The sequence below is a fragment of the Lampetra fluviatilis genome, chromosome 4, assembly GCF_964198595.1.
Source record: "Lampetra fluviatilis chromosome 4, kcLamFluv1.1, whole genome shotgun sequence".
Lineage (NCBI taxonomy): Eukaryota > Metazoa > Chordata > Hyperoartia > Petromyzontiformes > Petromyzontidae > Lampetra > Lampetra fluviatilis.
The window spans coordinates 4,553,805-4,576,666 of NC_136278.1; the positions used below are offsets into that span (position 1 = coordinate 4,553,805).

At 46.9% G+C, this 22,862-nt stretch overlaps 1 protein-coding gene across 2 annotated transcripts in view; it reads right to left on the minus strand.

Moving 5' to 3' along the window:
* The window catches only part of LOC144931508 (receptor-type tyrosine-protein phosphatase alpha-like), a 103,163-nt gene that overhangs the window by 53,017 nt on the left and 27,284 nt on the right, over positions 1-22,862 (minus strand). Inside the window, exons 2-3 of one of the 2 annotated variants that reach the window (XM_078855440.1) lie at positions 4,759-4,853; positions 2,862-2,951 (exon numbers count right to left, since the gene is read on the minus strand). In XM_078855440.1, coding sequence (XP_078711566.1) covers positions 2,862-2,951; positions 4,759-4,846 — 178 coding nt within the window. In that variant the 5' untranslated portion in view covers positions 4,847-4,853. The remainder of the gene's footprint in view (positions 1-2,861; positions 2,952-4,758; positions 4,854-22,862) is intronic. The other variant, XM_078855441.1, reaches the window with a different exon arrangement.

The window sequence follows — 22,862 nt, forward strand, 5'->3', positions numbered from 1 at the left end:
CTATTACGGCGACTACATCATCTTCAGTGTTGCAGTGCACATCATTTGTGCATTCGCCAAACGACCCACTTTGCATGCACGCCGGCTGTAGAAATATTTAAATCTGAATTGTCAAGTGAGAGCATCATTTTGAGTGCGTTCCACGATTTCAACCGACGGAGATTTATTTGCTCCAAGACATGAACACAAATGCGCTGAAATGTTGATTCCTGAATAATGAGCACAAGTGATTCATTAAATACCGAGTCGGGTGGTGGAGGGTCTACACAACACACATTTTGGTCAAATCGTTCTGTGGCCGAACCCAAAAAATCTATTATAAATCTGTTCAATCCATTTTATTTGTAATAAAATATATATTGTAATATACCATATTTAATAAAAGGTGCATTCACTGTTTTGTATTGTATATTTTAGATTTTCAACATTACAACCTTGCATATAAATTTTGATTTACAGATTTTTATTGTTTTATATTTTTATTATTTACATTTTTCCCTTCTACGTGACTTTACCGAAAGAACCAAGAATATGAAACCTTGCATATGTTTCTGTGCACGTGTGCATTTGAATATCTGTGTATGCATATGTGTTTGTACATATCTGTGTTAAAAAAAATATAGAAAAAATGCCCATTATGTATTGTTATATTAGAATGCTAATACGATGCTGAGAATACAAATTGAGTACTCATGGCTTTCTAATTAGCCAAAATAGGTCTTAGAGCCGCAGGTCCGTAGGAGGCACAATGCAGGTCAGTAAATATGTGCACTCATGCTGCGTTTCCATGACCACTGGGAAGTGAGCTGGCTCCGATCGTGAACTGAGCTAATGGGATCAGCCCCGTGTTTCCATGGCAACTCTGCTGGCTGACTCGGAAACCAAATTGGCTCTGGAAGACCCCTTTTTTCCACTGGGACATCCGAGCCAAACTTGCGTGGGGCCCTTGCCGTATGTGTGAATTTCCAGTCAGGGCCAGGAGTGGCGGGGTTAATAAAATGTTCATTTTGCGTGACGTATTTATGTATGTACTGTATGTATGCATGTTTAACTTCTTTCGCCGCACACCGTACGTTGCCAACGGTGTTAATCAGAGGTGTGGGGGAAGGACAACGCAGTAAACCCAAAAAGCAGTTCTAAAGAAATTCCAGTGGCTTCCTAATATCGGGAGGAAGAGCCTTCCGGACGTACGTCAGAACACCGACACGGTGAACCGCGTCGCTGAGTCAACCCTGTTCACTGCGTGTAACGCCAGCGGCGCGCCTCGACTGGCGCAGTGGAAAAACAACCTGGCGTCACCTGGCGACTGTACGACAGGGCCGTGCTGGGGCTGAGTCAGCCCCACGCGGCTCTTACTGTGCAGTGCTCACGAAGTGCACGAGTGGGCCATCGGCACACGGCGTTGGGAACCACGGGACCATGCTGTGCCACCGAGCCAGCTCTTCCAGTGGTCGTGGAAACGTGGCACAGAATCGCCCGGCCCACATGCGTGTGGTTGTCAGAGGTGAAAGAGCAATGTGAGAGATATAAAGACCCCCCCCCCGCCCCCTCCTGGTGATTCACGAGCCCCACGCACGCTCTCCTACCCACCAGAAGTCGCAAAGGGGTTTTGATTCCTTACCCGTACCCGGCCGAACCAGGGTCGCAAATGGGTACCCGTTCCCTACCCGTACCCTACCCGAAATGAGTGACAAACGGTTACTCACCAGTGACTCACGGCCTACCCATACCCGTACCCGGCCGCACCAGGGTCGCAAACGGGTAGCCGTACCCGGCCGGGTACGGGTAGCTGGGTATCGGGTAGGGTACGGGTATCGGGTACCCGGTTGCAACCTCTGCTACCCACCCACCCACACACCCACAGATTGACTCGGCTTTGAACTCGCACTTTGTTATCCCTACTCCCGCTCGTTCACGTGAGAATCAAAAGCCGGTGAAAGATCGTGATTAAACGCTGTATGTGTGCGTGCGTGCGTGTGTGTCGCCATCCCAGGAGTGTATATTTTCAGTGCAATTATCCTGGTGGTTCTGGGTGTTAACGTGAACAGAGCCTTGCAACTTTATAAACGTTTGGGCTGAAATAAACCATATAATTCCAGGATGCCAATGAGGCATCCTGCAAACATAATGAGGCGTTCGCATAATCACGTAGACGGTGCTATAACTCGCGTTGAACTCTTATCTATTCCAGCTTTGATAGTGCTTTTTGTTGGTGGCCGCTTGACGTTTTGGACCTTTTGGCCTGTGCTCAACAACTGCGTGTTGTCTATTGTTTAAGCAGCATCATATCGTGTCGCTGCTATTCAACAGGCAGGTCACGTACGGTGCGGCCAAGTTTGGGTATCGCCATCTCTTCCAAGGCATCTGGCCAATGTGGAAAAGTAGGCCAAATAGCATCTAAAGGGGCTCTCTTGAGCCTCCTTTAGTGGACGTCCTTCCGCCAGCAGCGGTGCGAACAAGCAAATAAACGGTTGCACCTTTAACACACCGCGCTGCAAAGGGAATGGCACGTCAAGTGTCGTTATAGAGCTGACCGTAGCACGCACACGCAGGCGCATCTCGAGTCTTGGCATCGTTCTCGAAAAACGCCTGCCGTGATTACTAACCCCTACAGGGCCTTGGAGCACACATTCAATTACTCTCCTTGCTCACCGCTTCAAACTGATTCAGTGAAACATGAAATTGAGTGAAGGTCCACGGTCGTGACTGCAATGAGGCCAGCGCGTACGTGCGCGCGTACGTGCGTGCGAGCGGGCGTGCAAGCGGGCGTGCGTGCGTGCGAGCGTGCAAGCGTGCGTGCGAGCGTGCGTGCGTGCGTGCAAGCGTGCATGTGAGCGTGCGTGCGAGCGTGCAAGCGCCACCACGTGTGTTTGGAGGAGCCGAGCGATGGGCTTTGAGTCCCACGGCCGGTGTGATTTGAGGGGCGGTCTGGGTTGGAGTCGGTTGTTGCTCTGTTAGAAAAAAAGAACACAGCACGCGTGATGCACTACGTGACCGATTCAAGTGTTGGCAAATATTATTTTTAGACCACTGGGAGAAATCACTGCAGGTGATTTCATTAAGATTTCAGTCAGGCTGAATGAATGACTTTGAGCAAAATGTTGGCCACTGTCTGTATGTCATCATCATCATCCTAGTTGCCATTATCATCATCACCACCGCTTTCGTCATCACCATCGCTGCCTCGATTAACACCGTCACCACCCGTTACCATCATGATCACCACCACCCATCTTTATCATCACTATCACTACCCACCATCATTATCATTATCATCACCACCATCATAGCCATTGCCCATCATTACCACCATCATCACATATCATTATCATCTTCATCACCACGATCACCCATAATTATCACGACCACCACCACTCCCAATACCATCATGACCACTACCCGAAGTGACCATCACCATCATCATCAATAACGCACCACAGATCGTCGATCAGCAACATCAATCAGCCATTGCTTATCCTCCGCTGAATGACGGCCTCCGCATTCCATCGCCATCACCTCACGCTCCTGCGACGCCACAATCCGTCCCGCTCCCGCACGGGTACTGATCTGATCGCTCCATCCTGAACGGCGGTGTCTCCTTCCCGGTTGCAATCTTCCCTTCGGGGCTGCCAGTCCGTCGCCACTCTCATCAATCTGCCATCATCCCTTCTAAGCAACGATGTGTCGTCCTTTGCCCAAGAACACCGGCTTCTCCGAGCAGTCGATATGATGCGTCTGATTTTGTGATTGATCCATGATCTATGCTTCCATGCATATTTAATGATACTTGGTGCTTTATAAAGTGCTGTATAAAATTAGACTTCCCCTTAATGTTGCAACTGTAAACCGACCTTGGTGGAAAACAACTTGGCTCTGCCAAACACCTTGAAATAAATAGGGTCAAATTTGTTCTGGTGAATACTGCATTTGTGAAATACTTGCTTTGTTAAATAAGCCTCCTCCTCCAAGCTTCGTTTATTTTTGTTCCTTTGTTTTTCTTTTGGGTATTTTTTTTCGTTGGGTTTTTTTTTATTTTACTGGCAGAGGTTAAAATGTTGCCGTAAATTATTCCACAGAATGAGGCAGTCTTCCCCTACACAGATGGTGTACATTGTCTGCCTTGTATTGCATAGATGTGATAAATGATAGGATTGTGTTTCAAATTAGTTGGGCCCATTCGTCTCTGCCATCATGCTAACAATAAACTATAGATGCAACATGAGAAAAACAGTACTCTGAGTGCATTCTTTGCTATCATCATGATCATGATTTATCTACAACTGCATGAAGGTGTTCCCAAGCCTTCGCCATGTATTGTTGTCTCGAGATACAACAGTTGATATAATTTCATCATTCCATCTCCAGGCATGTTCTCTACCTCTGACATGCCACTACCCGTCATGCATATGAGGGTAAAAAAAAAGATCCTCATCACGATCTCCAATCATAACAAATCATCAAATCGTGGGCAGTGACTGTGTGAATCATTACACATCACCAAACCCTGACTACGGGAGCCACATGCAGCAGTGGTTGGCATGGGCCCTGCAACAAGGAATTAAATACGGCCCTCTCCTCTTCCTAGCCCAGCACCTGGGGCTCTTCGGCCCGTGGGCACAGGCGCACTCAACAGCTTAGGCCCCCCCGACCCCCTCCACCTTTCCATAGCCCGTTGCCTGCGCACCTCCAGCCCGTCGGACCCGGTGCAGTCGCACCGCCTGCGCACGCGACAGCTACGGTGTAAACTGCAGCGCTTACCGATGGCGCTCGTCGCCTGCTCCGATGGCAGCTGGGCTCGCGAGAGGGCGGCGCTGACGCACCACAGCAGGATGGCGCGCGTGTCCATGGCGTTCCTGCAACACACACACACCTCGGGCGAGTCAGCACATTGTCTGCGGATGTTCCCCCCCCCCCTCCCACCACCACCGCCACCACCTCCTCCAGCGCGAGCCCCCGGGATGCGGCGCGTTGGTATTCAGCGCTCCGTGTAACGGTGAAGGCGACGTGCGCGCCCGTGCCAGCGCCGCTCCGGAGTCTTCCGCGTTGAATTTCGTTTTTGCCACGGCACATGCTGCGATTTGTTTATTTTGGTATGGCAACCGATACTTGGCAAACGACCCACTTTCTCTGCCGTGTTGTTATATTATTTCGTCCTGATGAACTTTTGCAACGGAGACTTGTGGTCTCAACAGGCTCCCACATCGTTCTAGATGCTTTGTTTGTCGCGACACAACGCACTCACACACGACATGAAACAAATCCAACCTAATGCATATCCATAGTGCGCATTCACTCAAGTTGCCTGACGTAGCTTACAAAACGATGATGTAGTTGGCATCGACTCGAGGCGTTGACATGTGATCGCTCTGTATTGTGGCCTTACCAACCTAAGTTGTGTTTCTGAGGTTAAGGAGGGTTGGGGAACACGTTAACCAGTGGTCTTGCTTAGAGACCCACCACTTTAACTACCCACGCGTTAAATGCCTCTGCATCGCGAGGGGTTAACAAACCCACGGCTCAGCGACCGCGGCGGTTGACTCTGAGTACGTGTTTGCTCTCATCTCTAAATCATGGCCGGATGATTGTGCTGCGGGGCCCCGCCACGTGAAGCTAATCCAAACAGCCATGCCACATGCCGATTGTGCATTGCGTTATCATTCCTGAGGTCGGCACGCTTTAGGAAAAAAATATATATATACACCCCGCCTTTGACGAACGAGGACAAATGAGCTCCAACCTTGCTTCTGTGCCGTCACGAGCACGCGCTTCTGGCCCAATTCGCGATTTTGGCGAACGCCCATTCTCGTCCAATTAAGTTGACGCAAACGGTCCCACGCATATTCCATCACGGACGATGGGGTTAAATTGCTACCTTGGTGCGTTTTTGGCTGTTTCCTATAAAAAATAAATTATAAACTTTGCCCAATGCGTTTTTTTGTTTCGTTCTCTGCGTTGGCACGATTCGCCCACAGTGCGTGCCGTGATTTATCCAGCAACATGTTGAGACATCACTGAGAGACAACCTACAGCAATTCGGACAAAAATCCATCCGACGGTTGAATGCTGAATGTGCCGACATGGGAAAGCTTCGAATACGCAGGAGAGCACAGACTACGAGTAGGTTCAGCGCTTGGTCAGCAGCCAGTAGTCGTGCACATTTTGTACAGTCATAGTACAGTAGTAGAACTCCTCTCATCAACGATGACATGGTGGGCGCACTTCACAGATCCCGTCAGTAGATGTACGCAGTAAGCACCGAGAACAAGTCGCGAGAAGGTGACCCCCCCCCTCCCACCGACTTCCAAAGTGTGACTGTGCCATTCGTGTTGTTGGAATATGCCGCTCGTGGTGCGTTGGAGTACGACGTGTTCTCGAATGAAAACGAACTTCTTGAGATCTGATTTTTGTGTTTCGTTTGCTGTCTGATTAGCACGGTTGGCTCCGTACGGTGCGCGAAAGAAGTTCACACGTGTTTATCCCGAACATAGTTTAAACTCCACACATCTCGTGTTCACGTTTCATAATTAATGGTCGGCTATTTTGGGCTCGCCTCCTTTTTTTAACCTACATCTCGTCGCGGGCACTCTCCGCTGCCTGCGGGTGAACCTTGCGCGTCGGTGCGGAAACAGAACGTCGAACGCGTCGTCGCGGCACTTTCGAACGACGGAGCCCGTCGAGGGAGCGAGGCGCGGTCGCCGCTCTCCGCCGAAGGCGAAGTGGATTTCTCCACTCGGAGGCTTCCGTCGAGCGGCACGACGCGCACGGGGCCGCTTTTAACGGGGAAATCGCACTCGAAACGTTCAAAGGGTTTAAGGCGCAGCGGCCGAGCCGGGTGGCGTGGTGAACGCGATATTAAAGGTGGCACTCGGGCGATGACGCTACAGGCTGGCGAGTGTTTTCTAAGATTGGCACGTAGGTGGGACGGGGGAGAAGTTTGGGGCGATGGAGGAGGGAAACGCTCAGTTTCCGTCGGCGGTCACCGACACGCTTCTGAACGCCCGCTTCAGAAACTCTTCAGCACTGAGCCGGAGCGTGTCAGTCACGACCGCATGGGGCACCACGGTGGCAAGATGTTCGCTACCTCGCCTGCTATGGAGGAGGTCGTGGGTTCGATCCTGACCCTGACGCCTGCTGTATATTTGGAGTTTGCATGTTCTACCCGTGGTCGTGTACATTTTTTCTCCGGGCCCTCCAGTTTTTCCCTCCACATTTATAAACATGCGTTTGGAGTATTTGGCTGCTATACATTTCCACGTGATGAGCCACTTTGTGAAGCTATCATTTTTGGGCAGTTCGCTTCTGAAAAAAAAACTGCATAGATCAGTGGGCCTTTACCTGGTATTATAAAAAATAGTTTAGTTAAAATCGTTTTAGTTTGATTAAGAAGGATTTTTCTTGAGGGATAACATATCTACGGGATCATTTTTTCCATTATCAAAATAATGAAAAAAGGAGAGCGTCTGCTCTTTCCGGAAATAGTACAGGAGGTGTTAATCAAACACCAAATAGATCCCGAGTGCAGGGCATCACGTCTGCATTATTCACACAAATGCTCGTGTGCAAAACATGCAAACAAACGTGCTTTCGAAATGTATGTTGTTCACTTTGTGCCGTTCTCTGGACTGGCGCTGGTGCGACAAGGCTGTGAAGAAGGATGTCTCCGGTGTCGGCCAATCAGTTTCAAAGACAACGCATACACGATAAAAGCATGCTTGTTTGCACGTTTTGCCACAAGCGTGTGTGGTTAATGCCGACGTGATGCCTTGCAATAGGTGTCTGCTTGGTGTTTGAACAGCTTAACACCTAGTGTGCGCTCGCTGGAAAAGGAAAAAAAAGCCTATTCTTGTTTTTAATCACGAGTGATAACACGTTCGTGTCGCGTCGGTTGTAATTTAACTCTTAGCGTAGCTCACACGCTCTTCTCGCGAGCACTCCAACCTCGGCTGCACCCACAGGACCTTTCGACAGGCAGGCTTCTTCTTGACGTAGAGGTCCCCGGTGCAAGCCCCCGGTGTGTGGGGGTTTTGGTCCCAACAAAGCCTCTTGGGGACCAAATATTAAATTGTCAACGTCGTCTATCGAGACTCCCTGCTGAGTGCAACCAAGGTTGGAGAGCTCACAGGAAAGGTGAGTGGCCTATTCTAACACATTGCACCTTCGCGAGAGCGGCGTTTCTCAATCCTGTCTGGCCCGCGCACCACACGGCCGATGTAAACATTTCCGTGGACCACACAGACCCCCCCTGCACCCCTGGTGAAAAAAACACAATCGCTTCTCTCTCTCTCTCTAAATGCCAGTAACACAAAACAATTCATATTACTGGAACACAATATTTGTTTTAACGCAGCTATAAGTCGGGAGGGGGCATTTAGCTTGGGTAGTTTGATCAGGATAGTTTACCTAGCTTAATTTTTACATAAAATATGAATACATTTCCGTGACAAAAAGGTATAAACATCGTCATTATTTACGGATCAACCTGCGTCTGCATCACAGCCCCTTGGACCACACCGGTGGTGCCGGGGGACCGCACCCTGAGCACCGCTGCACTAGATAGAGGGAGTATGGTAAAAAAAAAACATTAAAATAACATATAGGACAATCATGTTTGTGCAAGTGCTGAGCTGATCTTGTGTTGGCCGGCCTACATAAAGCACGAGCCGCAGCAGCTGGCAACTCGATATCACCGGGGCAGAATGCGACCTGCTCAGTTCAGTTCGTGAAGAAGCACCCAGGTGGTGGAACGAAACGCCGGACATCATGCCGCACAACACGCGGCAACCAGCCTGAGAACACGTCGGAAAACCGTGCGGATGCCGGTGTCTGTACCAGGGGTTGGCAACCAAATCAACAGGAAGAGCCACGTTATTTTAGAATTCGGTAAAACAAAAACAAACAAAATTCTACATTACAATATCCGCATTGCACGTGAATAATGCCACAAAACGGTCCTTAAAGAGCCGCAAGTTGGCCGACCCCTGGCCTGTACGAAGTCTGCGCGAACGTGCATTGCCATCCGGCGTGAACCAAACACAGCGTGAACGCTTGCACACGCGGCCTCGCCCATCTCCTCGCTCTCGCGGGATTCGCAAGACTGCCTCGGGTCCCTGCCGGGAGGTGTTTCATGGTGGGGAACTCCGAGGGGAACGTCTGTTCTTTTGGGTACGGAACGGACGCCGAGACGAGAGAGCGGCGGGCGAGATGTCCTCGAAGATTACCGCGTCTGCGTGCAGCGGCGCACGAAGGCAACGGTGCGTTCGTGTTTTCCCCGATGAACGCGACGTGTCCGTCGGTTAAAGGGCATCGTGTGAAATTCGCATGCGAGCACAGCCCTTGTGACGTGCGCTGTTGTTCGGCGCAAACACATTCCAGCACGAGCAAAGTACGAATATCTGGGTTTTTTTTTATTTTAACTCGCAGACACCGTGAGGCCCGTGACTAAAAACAATAGGAAATTTGATACTTGTTTTTTTACCCTTCCATCTGGCAACAAAACTGACACCTTTTTTTACAAGGAGTCATGTTTGCATAGACCACAATACCTGCAGTCATAATGCAAACAAAAAACATAACTCTGATAATGTGCACTGTCCTTGAAGTTGATTGGTCAACACCCGACACAGTTTTCCTGACAGCTTTCCTGTCTCGGGTGTGGACCAATCAACTTCAAGGACAGTGCATATTATCAGAGTTATGTTTGTTGTTTGCATTATGACTGCAGGTATTGTGGTCTATGCAAACATGACTCCTTGTAAAAAAGGTGTCAGTTTTGTTGCCAGATGGAAGGGTAAAAAAACAATTATCATATTTTTTACTGGCAAATGAGGTTCCAATGGTGTAATTAGGAAATGTGTTCAACGTGCGCGTGCTCGCACTCGCGTCTCGTAGTTATTAAATCGTTCTGTCTCGAGAGTGGGCAAGCGAGCATACCTGACCCATTTCTTCACAAGCACTCGCCGCACGCAATCTAAACAAATGTAACGCGGTTAGGATGGGGGTCTCCGTTGGGCCGCAGAGGAAATCATGTCGTGCCTTCTTGGCTGCGAGGAAGACTTTAATGGAGAAAAAAAAACGGATGTTTTAGCGCTGAGGCAGAAAGGGGAACCTGAGAAGGGAAGGCGGGTTTGACCATCTTTGGAATCGCGTCCGTATCCTCGTGTCGTTTTTCGACTTTCAAAGCACCCATGTGTTTGCCTGTCGTCTGCTGAACCGATGACGGGAGGGGGGAAGATGTGTAATTAATAAATAAAGACGAGAACTAAAAATGAAAGGGATTCATGTGCAGACAATAATCACCATTATTAAAGTAACAATGTGTTGTGCCAATGCTAGCAATCACATCTGCGGAACAGTCTGTACGAGCTAAAATAAACCCTACGTAGCTCTCGATAATGGTAGAAACAATCTGAGAATTTTTTAACGTTTATTCATTCATTTGGCCATCCGCTAGGAGGATGTGCAGTGGTTAGATCACATTTTTCTCGAAACCGAGCGACCTGAGTTTGAATCCGAGACATGGTTAACATCAATGCTGAGTAGTACATTAACTAAAAATATTTGTTTTAATTAATTTTACCAGATAAGGCCCACTGAGCTATACAGCTCTTTTTCAGAAGCGAAGTGGCTTATCGTGTGGAAATTTATAGCAGCCAAATACTCGAAACACATGTTTTTAAATGTGGAGGGAAAAACCGGAGGACCTTGAGAAAAACCAACGCGACCACGTGGATAATGTGCAAACTCCAAACATACAGCAGGCGCCAGGGTCGGGATGGAACTCACGACCTCCTGCATACCAGGCGAGGTAATTAACATCTCACCAGCGTGACGCCCGCTGGCCTTGCCTCCCCCTCCTTAACAGCAAGCTGCATGGAGCGGTGCGGTGAAGTATGGTCAATAAACCCCATGGCCTGCATGGCGTGGGAAAGCCTTCACGCAGCAGTGGATTGAGAAAAGGTTTCCATATTATTACTGTTTATTAGTTTCATACGTTTTCACGATTTTCTCAGGTTATATTGGCAGCATATCAAAACGATATTTATTGCATATTTTGTAATATAATTCCCCGATAATAAAATTGTAATTTCCTAATTTGTCTTATTATCTGCATATAACCACTCAATTGGTTAATGTATTCATGTAAAGTATCATAGAAAAACGTGAACCATAGAAAAGTTTTCCACTACTTACAAATGACTGCTCTTATCCTTGGTAAACGGGATGATACTTGGCGGAACCGGATGACGTCTTTCAGTTAAATCCTTATCCAAGTGCAGATAACAGGAAGGTACTGTCTGCCAACTTACAGGTTCCTTCTTTCGTCCACAAACAATTGTGGATCACAGGAATACAAGCTACATGCGCAAAGCAATATTTTCCGTGAATTGATTTGGGGATACCTATATGCGGAATGTGGGTGATAGGAGGGAATATGAGATGAATTGCACTGTTGTGAGTAAAAACTCAAATATAATAAAATGAACAGGTCAAGGCGCAGGACAGCAATTTATTTCTCACACCCTCTGCAGGTGTCAGGGCCTCCACTGCCCTTGTGGTGGACATGTGGCCCGTGGCCTACTCTTCCACTTAGGCCAGACACATCTTGGCGGGTATGGGAGTAACCCACATGGCCGAACCGTTCGACTTTTAACTGTGGCGCACCCATTCATCCTGCCGTGTGGACAGAGACGCAGGGGGAGGAGGGGATATTAGAAATCTGAACCGGTGACCTCTGGATTGTAAGTCCAGTGTACAAACCACGATATCCCGGCCGCACCCACGAACCGCACCTCCGATTGGCACGGTTGGCTACGTACTTTGCGAAAGAAGTTCAACATACGTACGTACGTGCATGCGAATAAATGGAAATTAAGGTCACAAAGAAACGCGACGGAAGAATCACATTTGGAATGCTTCGCAATGCATGCGATTGCTTTTGTATATATACGTTTTCAGTTTTCAAGTGCAGTGTTTATGTGTTCGCTCCGAATCCACAAGGCAGTTCCCTCCGTCTGTCTCTCTCTGGAACTATTTTATTTGCTGTCCACTCTTTGGCACAGAAGCCCGGTGGTGTGCCCGGGTGCCTGGTGTTTACAGTGCATTTATCTTGGACCGCTTCCCAGCTCAGTCATTGTACCGCGTTCTGAACCGAAGATTCAATCTTTCTGACACGCTAACATCTTGCCTTTTTTTTGCAATTCGTCGTGCATGCTGGATGTGTTCGTGCGTGTCGCCATTGTGTTGCGGAGCTCGAAGACGTTTTTAAATGGACACAATACCTTAGGCCGTTCGTGGTAGTCCAATAAATAATTGCGCCTGCTTAAATCGTGGCAGTCTTGAAATCAAACGCTGTAACTCTATAGTATTAAAGTTATTTTATTATGTTTTATTTTTATTATTTTATTACTTCCCTTCTACGTGACTTTACCGAAAGAACCAAGAAGATGAATCCCTGCAGTCACGAAAGCTTTAAATCGAAATTTAAGTATTAAAGTAGTTACTTGATTAAAAAAAAAATGGTTGAATTTTATATCGTAATAATGATAATTATCTGAATTTTCCCATGTCAGACTGAATGATGTTTGGCCAATTCCATTAATGAGTGTTTTGTTATCTGGGCGGAGTCCCTGGTGAAAACCAAAGCATACAAGGGAATAACACTCAAAGCTACACACAGATAAAATAATCCATTTGTTATCGGAGCCTACGGACCAACTGCGTCCCACGCACCTGGAACACTCACCGCCCGTTACAATCATCGATCAAAACACTCCCTCCCAGGACAAACGCATGCTGGAAAGCGTCACAGAATCCATGCATATGCTTGAGTTTTTCCCTCCTTGTTTTGTCGGGATTGTTTACTCCGTGGAGAGAACGCAGCCCAACCCCTCGGCACGTGTTTTGCGTTTGTGTGCTTTAGCCAGATGCCAGAAGAGGTCTGCAGGTGAAGGAAATGGGCAAAAACGATTGGCGTCATAAACATAAAAAAACATTCGCTGCGAGAAGTCCCGCGTCTAGACAGCCTGACGAAACATCCTCAGGGTTACCCATCCAGGGCACACGTGTTCAAAATTAGATTGCAACTGCCTGCCTGCCACACCCCGTCCTGTTTGTTTCTGGACCAAAGGTATTGAACAAAACAACTCACGAATCAAACGCGTACGCGTGTCATTCAGACCGTTGCCGAACAAAAATCTTTTCGCCGCATTGTTATGGCGAAGCGTCTCTCCACAACAGACGCACTCCTATAAAGATCCTTAACTGTAAGACTGAGAGAGCGAGGCAGTCAACGGAAATGTAAAAAAAAATTGTTGAGAAAAAAAAGAAAACAAAAATGCGAAGGCAAACAGCTGAAAGGGAACGGGGCAGACTAACAGATTGTTGCTGCGATGGGGTCGGTGCAGTTCCTCAGGCTAAAACAATGTTATGCTTGGGGTTTTGTTCGTGATTACTGATGGCCCTGCTGCAGTTCCAGTAATAAAAAGAGGAAAATAACGTTGACTCGGAAACCTAAATCTACTCTAAATTCGGACAAAATTGCCGTCCGTTGTTTTTTTTTCTCCCCAGCCGAAGAAGCTCCCTCCGCAGCAGCACAGGGAGCGAAACGTCGGACATCGTGGCGAAGCAACGCGGGAGCATTGCGAGAGGAGGCATTGTGCTCCAAAACTCCTGGAGCACATTACGGGAGAATGCTAAATGTACAGGCGACTCCGCTTTAAGTGTGCGTGAGTAAATAATGAAGTCGCGTCGTTACAAAGTATTGGCAGAACGCGTATTGTAATTACGAAAGGGGAAGAAAAAAATTTAATGAGGCCGTTTGCATTGTTTGTTGTGAAATCCGGCACAGTAATTGAGGCCGGGCATTGAGTCAAGGTCAGGATCGCACGCCACGTGGAAAATCACTGCCACCGCACATTCACCCACGGCTATTTAATTGCAGGACAAACAACATTGGTTGCTACCGGAATTCGTCTTAAAGGGTTGTGGTGGCATCTGGGCTGAGAATCAGGATGTTGCTCAACATCAGTATGATGTTTCATACACTTCCCGCTATACACAGAAATAAAAAAAAACTCAACGTATTTCTTAATAAGACTGCGGCCTTTAAATAAAGACATACGACATATATAACGGGCAACATTTCAGGCAGTGTAAAGTCACGTAGAAGGGAAGTAATAAAATAATAAAAATAAAACATAATAAAATAATTCTCACGACGTTTCGGCCACAACGCAAGCAGCCGTCCTCAGGTGAAGACCAGGTCTGTCGGGGAGACAGTGTCTCCCACGGCTCCCCGACAGACCTGGTCTTCACCTGAGGACGGCTGTTTGCGTTGTGGCCGAAACGTCGTGAGAATTATTTTATTATGTTTTATTTTTATTATTTTATTGTCTCCCTTCTACGTGACTTTACCCAAAGAACCAAGAAGACGAATCCCTGCAGTCACGAAAGCTTTAAATCGACACGGCACAATGTTCACCGTGAAGCCCACTTGCAGCCCCTTTGCATCACTCCACTGCTGCACGAGGTCCTCCTCCCCACGCCGTGTGGGTCGTGGGGGTTATTCGACCGTACTTCACCGCGTTTGTCAGTGCGGGCTGGTGAGGCTGGGGAGCGTGGGCCCAGCGCGCAGCACAGCGATGGGTGTTGTTTGCCGCACTGCGCGCACGTTTAATACATCGACAACGCAATGCCTACGACGCATTACATTGCACGATACGTATTGCGTTATACGCGTTATAACACGTTCCTTCGGAGTGGGCAGGTAGGAACTTGGTCGGACGGCGCATTCGTGCATGACAGACAGACAAATAATCCCTGGTGGGCAGTGTGGAACCTGATGTTCCTACCTGTATAGAAGATCACTTGACTTGAGGTAGCCAGGCAGCCAGCCAGGTAGCCAGCCCCCTTAACTGTCGGCCCCTCCCCCTTGCTTAGGCCCCTCCCCTTACCCCCCCCCCCCTCCATTAGGCCCCTCCCCTGACACCCCCCCCCCCCTCCATTAGGCCCCTCCCCTGACCCTCCTCCCTTAGGCCCCTCCCCTCTCCATACCCGGCAGTAGGTCTCCACCAATCAAAGAGCTGTTTACATTATATATTTATTTATGCACGACAGACAGACAAATAATCCCTGGTGGGCAGTGTGGAACATTGTTCCTTCTTGTATTAATCTCGCACGTAACGCATTGAAGTCTGTGCTCTACAAAATCTCACTGCGGTTCTAAAAAAAAAAATGTCCCTCCTCCCTCCAACGATTTAATAACGGCACATGCCTTGCTATTTTGCTCGGTGTTTTTGCGAGCTAGTTACATTTAGCTTCTCTTCACGAGGTTCCAATGTCATCGCATTGCATTGCGTTGTGCTGTACTTAGAACACAGCTGCAATTTTTACTTTTTTCTAGGAGAGCACTTGGACAGAGACACATCAATGATGTGTCCACCTCCGCTCATCTCCGCCCATCTTGGCTGCACCCTTGAACCCAGTTTCCCTGCCAGCACACCCAATTTCAACCTGATACGCTCACTGATTTGCTAAAGTAATAACTTCTTAGCTAAACCGGGATGCTGGCTGGCGTCACGGGCACACAGAGGCAAGAGGCTAAAGCGGGGTTGTGCAATCATCGCCATAATCACCGTTTCCTCAGTCACCGTAGTTTCATTTCATCATCATCGTCTTCGAAGTGATCGTCGTTATTGCTGATTGGAATCAAGTTTCAATTGGCATGACTCCCTGATCGTGAAAATAAACGTTTTGCCTGGCCCTGTTTTCATTTTCTCTGGCCTCAAATGAAGTTAATCATGACAGTGTGCACTGAACTCATAGTGGGTCTCATATGCAGAATGTATTTAAAAAAATATATATATATTCTCAAAGATTGTGGAGGGGAATGATGTGGATATTCTAGCTACTGAGTGAATCATCGACCATTGTACCGTACATTCATTACTCGCCGGCAACCCCAAGACCTTATTACAGTTGTATAATCCGAGCAGTGCATTTAAAATGTTGATTTATTGAACATACAGCAATAACAGTGGGCAAGTTGTGATCTATAGGATATTTCACAGTATAAATGTGCAGTTTATTTCCCGCTGTCACATTTATTTTTTTACAAAGTAGAGGCAAGCGTTCGGTAAGCAACGCGCAATTACATTAAAATGCAAATGGTGAAAAAAATACTCGGTGTCAGCGCCTCGGGAACAAGAGTACGACGTTAAAATACGTTGGCCTGAGCTTTACCCTAATTAATCGAATGTTGACTGCAACTTTATTGCACTTCATAATGAAAAGTAACATCCAAACGTGCCGAAAGCAGAAAGCGTTGAATCATTGCGCGCGAACGGCCATGAACTACGGCTTACGAGCGCGGCCATTGACAAAGATGATGGAACAAAAAACTGAGAAGTCTTCAGAGAGGCATCGACAGAAGCATCTCGCCACCGTGGTGCCATGGTGCCATAATGTTAACTACCTCGCCCGGTATACAGGAAGTCGTGGGTTCAATCCCGACCCTGACACCTTTATATTTGTAGTTTACGTGTTCTCTCTCCCCATGGTCGTGTAGATTTTTTTTCCCGGGTCCTCCGGTTTTTCCCTCCACATTTAGAAACACGCGTTTAGAGTATTTGGCTACTGTAAATTTCCACGTGATAAGCCACTTCGTTGAGCTATCATTTATGGCCAGGTTTCGTTTTAGTTTATTCTTGGATTTACAATGAGAGGCAGGAAGAGGGACACGTGGATTCGAGAACACAATCAACTAAATGACATCATGGCCTTTGTCAAGTAAAGCAAATGGGGCTTTGGGCAGGACACATCCCAGCAAGCGATGATGGTCGATGGTCAAGGAGAGAGTGGAACGCACTCGACAGAATGTCCACTGAGCAGGCGGAGTGATGAAACCAGCTCGCGTGTAGGTGGCGACGGTGGATTAGCGGCCGTCCATAAATGACGTCACGCGATTTTGGACTATTTTTGACCCCCCCCCCCTCGTCACACGGCGTCACAAAAAGTCAGACCCCCCCTCAAATATGACGTCACAAAGCTCTCCCCCCCCCCCCCCCAAAAGAAACTATATTTCCATTTTGAAAAAAAAACATTCTTCAAATCGCTTTAAACTATTGTCATTGTAGTGCGTATTTAATGTTATAACAATTAGTGTTGTTATAACAATTCTAGTTTTATTTAAAGATGCGCATTTTGATGTGACGTCACATTTCTGAACCCCCCCCTCCCCCTCGTCACACATCGTCACAAATGTCTGACCGCCCCCCCCCCCAGTTGCGTGACGTCATTTATAGACGGCCCCTTATTATTATATCGCAGGATTGCAAAAGAGATGATGACGGCAGTGAATTGATCACGACTGGTGATGACAACAACGACGATGGCTGTAGAAATTCACGACCCTGATCGTCACGCGCTCCGTGGTTTTTAAATCCTTTATATTAAGTTCACTCGCTTGCTTGCTTGCGCGCTTACGACCGTGCAAATCTTTCGGTCGTTTTTTTAACCCACTTCCCGTGATCCAATCGAGCTGACATTTTACACACAGACTCGTTGTGCGTGACAATTTATTTTCGTGAAACATTTTTTCAAAAATTTTACACTTTTAGGAAAAAATCAATTATATTTAATTACCAATTGCTTAATGGTGGCAGGCAATCATCTGACCCATAGGTGGCAGCCATCTCAAGCCAGAAGACGAGAGGACTTTAGCCGCCACGCATGTAAAGGATTTATAGTGAATAACTTTATTTTTACGGGTTAATTTTTTGAGGCTCGGATGCCAAACGGAGCGGTAGTGGTTATGAGCATGCCGCTCGCAACGGGAAAATGCGTCAGTGCACATCCTGTTTGGCGATTGACGACGACTCGATCCTTTCGTTTCTTTTTGCCTTATAAGCAACGAGCAACACCCTCAACAAGAAGTCAGCTGTCGTGTTTGAATAGATTTGCCCCCAACCATCGGAAAGCACAAACGGATAGTTGCTGCTTGTATCACAATTCTATGTGACCATAATTGTCACTAAGATCTGTACTGTATAACATCCGTACCGTCGCAAGATGCCCATGAAATAGAGCCGAACAGCTTATTGGGCCCTTCCTGCTGAAATACATACAATCTATCTGTCGAAAATATATCTATAGGAATGCAGGATTTTAATGACAGGACATGAGCACTCCCCTCTGTTTCGCCTGCTCACTTGAGCTGAAAATATAATTCGCATCCATTGAGTGAGTCAATCCACTGCTGGATGAAGGCCTCTCCATGCCATGTTTTGTCACGGGCATAGTTTGACTATACTTCACCATACTGGTCAGTGCAGGATGGTGAAGGCCTAGGACCTGTTCAGATATCACCTGGCACAGATGTTAGCCAGGGCCGGGAATCAACGGCTGACCTGATCATGGTGGATCTAATCTCCAGCGACATTTTCGTTAGGAAATGTGCTTGCTCTTCAACATTCTTCACAGTCCGCTGAAAAAGAAACGAATCAATTGGCATATTTGCCCAGGTGACAACTCGATTTCGTTGGCTCTGTCGGAAGGTGAAGGGATATTATTAATAATATTGACAGGAAACATACACGATCCGAGCCAATATAAACTAATTATGAATAATAATATTGGTCGGCTTTCCCCACGTATACAATTAGCAAACCGCGTGTCGTACGAATGCACAAAGGCGTTATTCGGTGCGCGTATCTTGTGTAAAGCGGAATCGATCTCAATCGATGAACCTGCGTAGTGTTGCATGTCTGCTACATAAACACCATACTCTTTGGTTCTTTCGGTAAAGTCACGTAGGTAGAAAAAAATTAACCCGTAAAAACAAAGTTTTTCACTCTAAACCCTTCATATGCGTGGCGGCTAGAGTCCTCTCGTCCTCTGGCTTGAGATGGCTGCCACCTATGGGTCAGATGATTGTCTGCCAGCATTAAGCAATTAGTAATTAAATATTTTAAAAAAATTTCCCTAAACAATGTAAAATTTTTGAAAACATTTTTCACGAAAATTAATTGTCACGCACAACGAGTCTGTGTGGAAAATGTTAGCTCGATTGGATCACGGGAAGTGTGTTAAAAAACGACCAAAGATTTGCACGGTCATAAGCAAGCAAGCAAGCACGCAAGCAAGCAAGCAAGCGAACTTAATATAAAGGATTTAATAAGTATAACCCGTAAAAACAAAGTTTTTCACTATAAATCCTTTATATGCGTGGCAGCGAACTTAATATAAAGGATTTAAAAATATATTCGCCTGTGGAGGACGCGGGGATCGATCCCGCGACCTTTGGCATGCGAAGCGAGGGCGCTACCAACTGCGCTACTCCGCCACGGCCTGTGGAGGTGTTACGCTCTGGGCTCTTACACTCTGACGTTCAGCCAAAGCCATTAATGCGTTCTATTTGAATATATGTAAAATAATTTTTTTTGCCTAAAAAGTGTAAAATTTTGGGAATTTTTTTCACGAACAATAATTGTCTGGCACAACGAGTCTGTGTGGCAAATGTCAGCTCGATTGGATCACGGGAAGTGGGTTAAAAAACGACCGAAAGATTTGCACGGTCCTAAGCAAGCAAGCAAGCACGCAAGCAAGCAAGCAAGCACGCGAACTTAATATAAAGGATTTAAAATAAGAATAGATCACGACGTTTCGATCGCCACACAAGCAATCGTCATCAGGTGGGAGAGAGAAGAGTATGGATTCCTGCAGTCACGAAAGCTTCAAATCAAGATTACATAGACACTGGGCACAGCAAGGTGCACGTGTATGCTTGCATTGCAGAAGCAATATCCATTTCACGGTCATTTTAAAGCCTACATTTCTCACCCCCCCCCCCCTCTTAGTCTTTTCAGAAACATAGCAACGGACGGATGTTTGGTACAGTGTGCGGCGCTCGCTACACAAAAATATAAAGATCCCCCGTATAGCCTTAACAGACTGTAGGGGCAAGTGCTGTTAGCGAGCACCTATGAAGGCCGGAACGGTACACGAGGGGGTGGGTGGCCAGCACCACGCCCGACCGCCTTTGTCTCCCCAGTGGCGATGTTTACACACCGAACCAGGTACTCATTTCAGGCTGAGTCGACCTAGGGGAGGACCGGGATCGGTTCAGATAATCGTCACTGATATTAGCCGTGAGCGGGAATCGAACCCGGGTCGCCAGGTTCACAGCGCAGCGTAGCGCTAACCGCTACACTACCGCTCCCCCTCGCTACACAACGCACTGTGCCACCATCACAATTGTGAAACGAACAGAAGCTTGTTTATTATGTAAAAAGCTATTTAGCCTTCCTTATCTGGGATTAGCAGAGCGATCGTCAAGGCGCACTGGACATAATGAATCGATATGAGCCTCAGGTGTCCTGCCAGGCCAATGCCGTATGAAATGCAACACTTTATGTGGTGGTCAGCAAGATGAATGCCATTATGGGATTGAGTGGGAGGGAAATTTTAAGTTCATGGTGCTCTAATGGCCATTGTGCAGCGGGATCAATGATCCAAAATATCGTAGTAGTTTTACTATTTTCATCCTGCGATGACCTTGTGTAAATTAGGGAAGACTGGTGCAGGTTGAGACGAAACATTTCGAATGTATAGAGAGGAGTAAATTTCCAGAAGTGATTAATTGATTTCGATTTAAAGCTTTCGTGACTGCAGGGATTCATCTTCTTGGTTCTTTCGGTAAAGTCACGTAGAATGGAAATAATAAAATAATAAAAATAAACATGATAAAACATATTTTATAATAAAATAAAATGTTTTATTTTTATTATTTTATTTTTTCCATTCTACGTGACTTTACCGAAAGAACCAAGAAGATTATTCATTGATGTGTTATATGATGTATGCCACACCGCGCTTGGATTAATTGTCGTGATTTGAAGTGGCGATCCCATGAAAAATATATATTCTTTTTGTCGTGCCTTTTTCATCTTGTTATTGATGATCACTTTGTCTCAATTATATCGTGTTGTCTGCTTCAATATCAACAAATCTAACATTAGCATATCATTTGCGTGCAACGTGCAGGAATTGTAAATACTGTAATCATTCTAAAAATGTCCGTACTTCTTTAAACACAGTGTCTCAAAGGCATCAGCATCATCCATTATGTATCGACTGCTAGATGAAGGCATTGTCACGCGATCATCATCCCGCATGGCTCAGTGCTGCTACCATCCCTCTCACACAAACTGATTTCGGCCCTCCGTCTCTGCGGCGGTCGTAACATTGTGTTTGCATTCTCTACCTTGAAGAGCATTATTTAAAATTCTAGATTTGAAGTTATCGTGACTGCAAGGATCCATACTCTTTGGTTCTTTTGGTAAAGGCACGTAGGTGAAAAAATAATAAAATAATGAAATTTCAATAAGAATACAATTAAAATGAAATGTAATAAAATCACTAGTTATTTAGTTATTTCTATTAAAATTTTTAATTGTATTTTATTCTCATTTTTATTTTTTTTCACCTACGTGACTTTACCGAAAGAACCAAAAAGCATTATTTAAAATCCCGAGTAATTCAGAAACAACGATAAAAGGTCAATTAAGTTCACAGCGAGTCTGGCTACACACACCGGTGCTCTTAACGAGACGTACGATGTCGACTTATCGATCTTATTCTTGGTTTGAAAGCCTGACAGGGTCACAGAGTGCTGAGACATGGGCTGGTTACGGACATCACTCGGGGAGGGGTTCTGCACAACCTCGGGCGTTGAGAAACGCAGCCTATTAAACAAAACAAAAAGTCGAGGTGATTTCTCACTTGAATGAGCATTGCGGCAGTGCTTGTTCCCCATTCACAGCCCTGAGTCAGTGGTGGGAATTCCTCGTTCCTATGACGGGGGCGACTCGATCGATCGGCCAACCACTGTTGACTTCCCCGCAGAGTGGAACTATTAAAGCCGTGGTAATAAATGAAGCTACGAAGAGCGTTGTTGCGTTTGTTTATTATTATTATTGTTATATAAGGCAAATACATTTTTGCTAATGAAATATTAATGTTTTGAGTGAATCTTGACCGAGGCGTGTTATTAACGACACCCATTACCCAAGACAAACACGTGGATTTCAGAGCGTACGCAAAGTTAATGCCATCATCACAACTCTTAATAAAAGTGGACTTGGGCTGGGCAGGACACGTTCTCCTTTCGTTAAAGCTGCTTTTCGTGAGAATATTTCGGTACTGCCAAAGGAGGTCCCGTGATGTAGCTGCTTTTCGTGTTCGGTTCGTTGTCCTTCCCCCAGCACCTCCGATTGCTCCGTACGACGCAAAACAAGTTCAACACACACACACACACACGCACTCTCTCGTGCGTACACACACACACGCACTCTCTCGTGCGTACACACACACACACGCACTCTCTTGTGCGTACACACACACACACACGCACTCTCTCGTGCGTACACACACGAACACGCACTCTCGTGCGTACACACACACACGCACTCTCGTGCGTACACACACACACGCACTCTCTCGTGCGTACACACACACACGCACTCTCTCGTGCGTACACACACACACACGCACTCTCTCGTGCGTACACACACACACGCACTCTCTCGTGCGTGCACAAGCACTCGAAGGGATGACGAACGACGTTCGTGAATAATGGATCGCGCTGGTCGCCAAGGAACGGGACGCAACCCTCGAGGGCGTCGCGCGCCCAGGAGATGGAGCGATGAAACCAGCACATGGTGCACTGGGGTTCTGGGTGGATTTGATGCCTCGCAGGATCGTCAAAAGGTGGCGGCGACTTGGCGAGGGCCATCATCCAGCAAGCGGTGCGATCGTGGCTGATGACGACGATGTTCATTTACCAACCACACATCCACCTCGTTGTC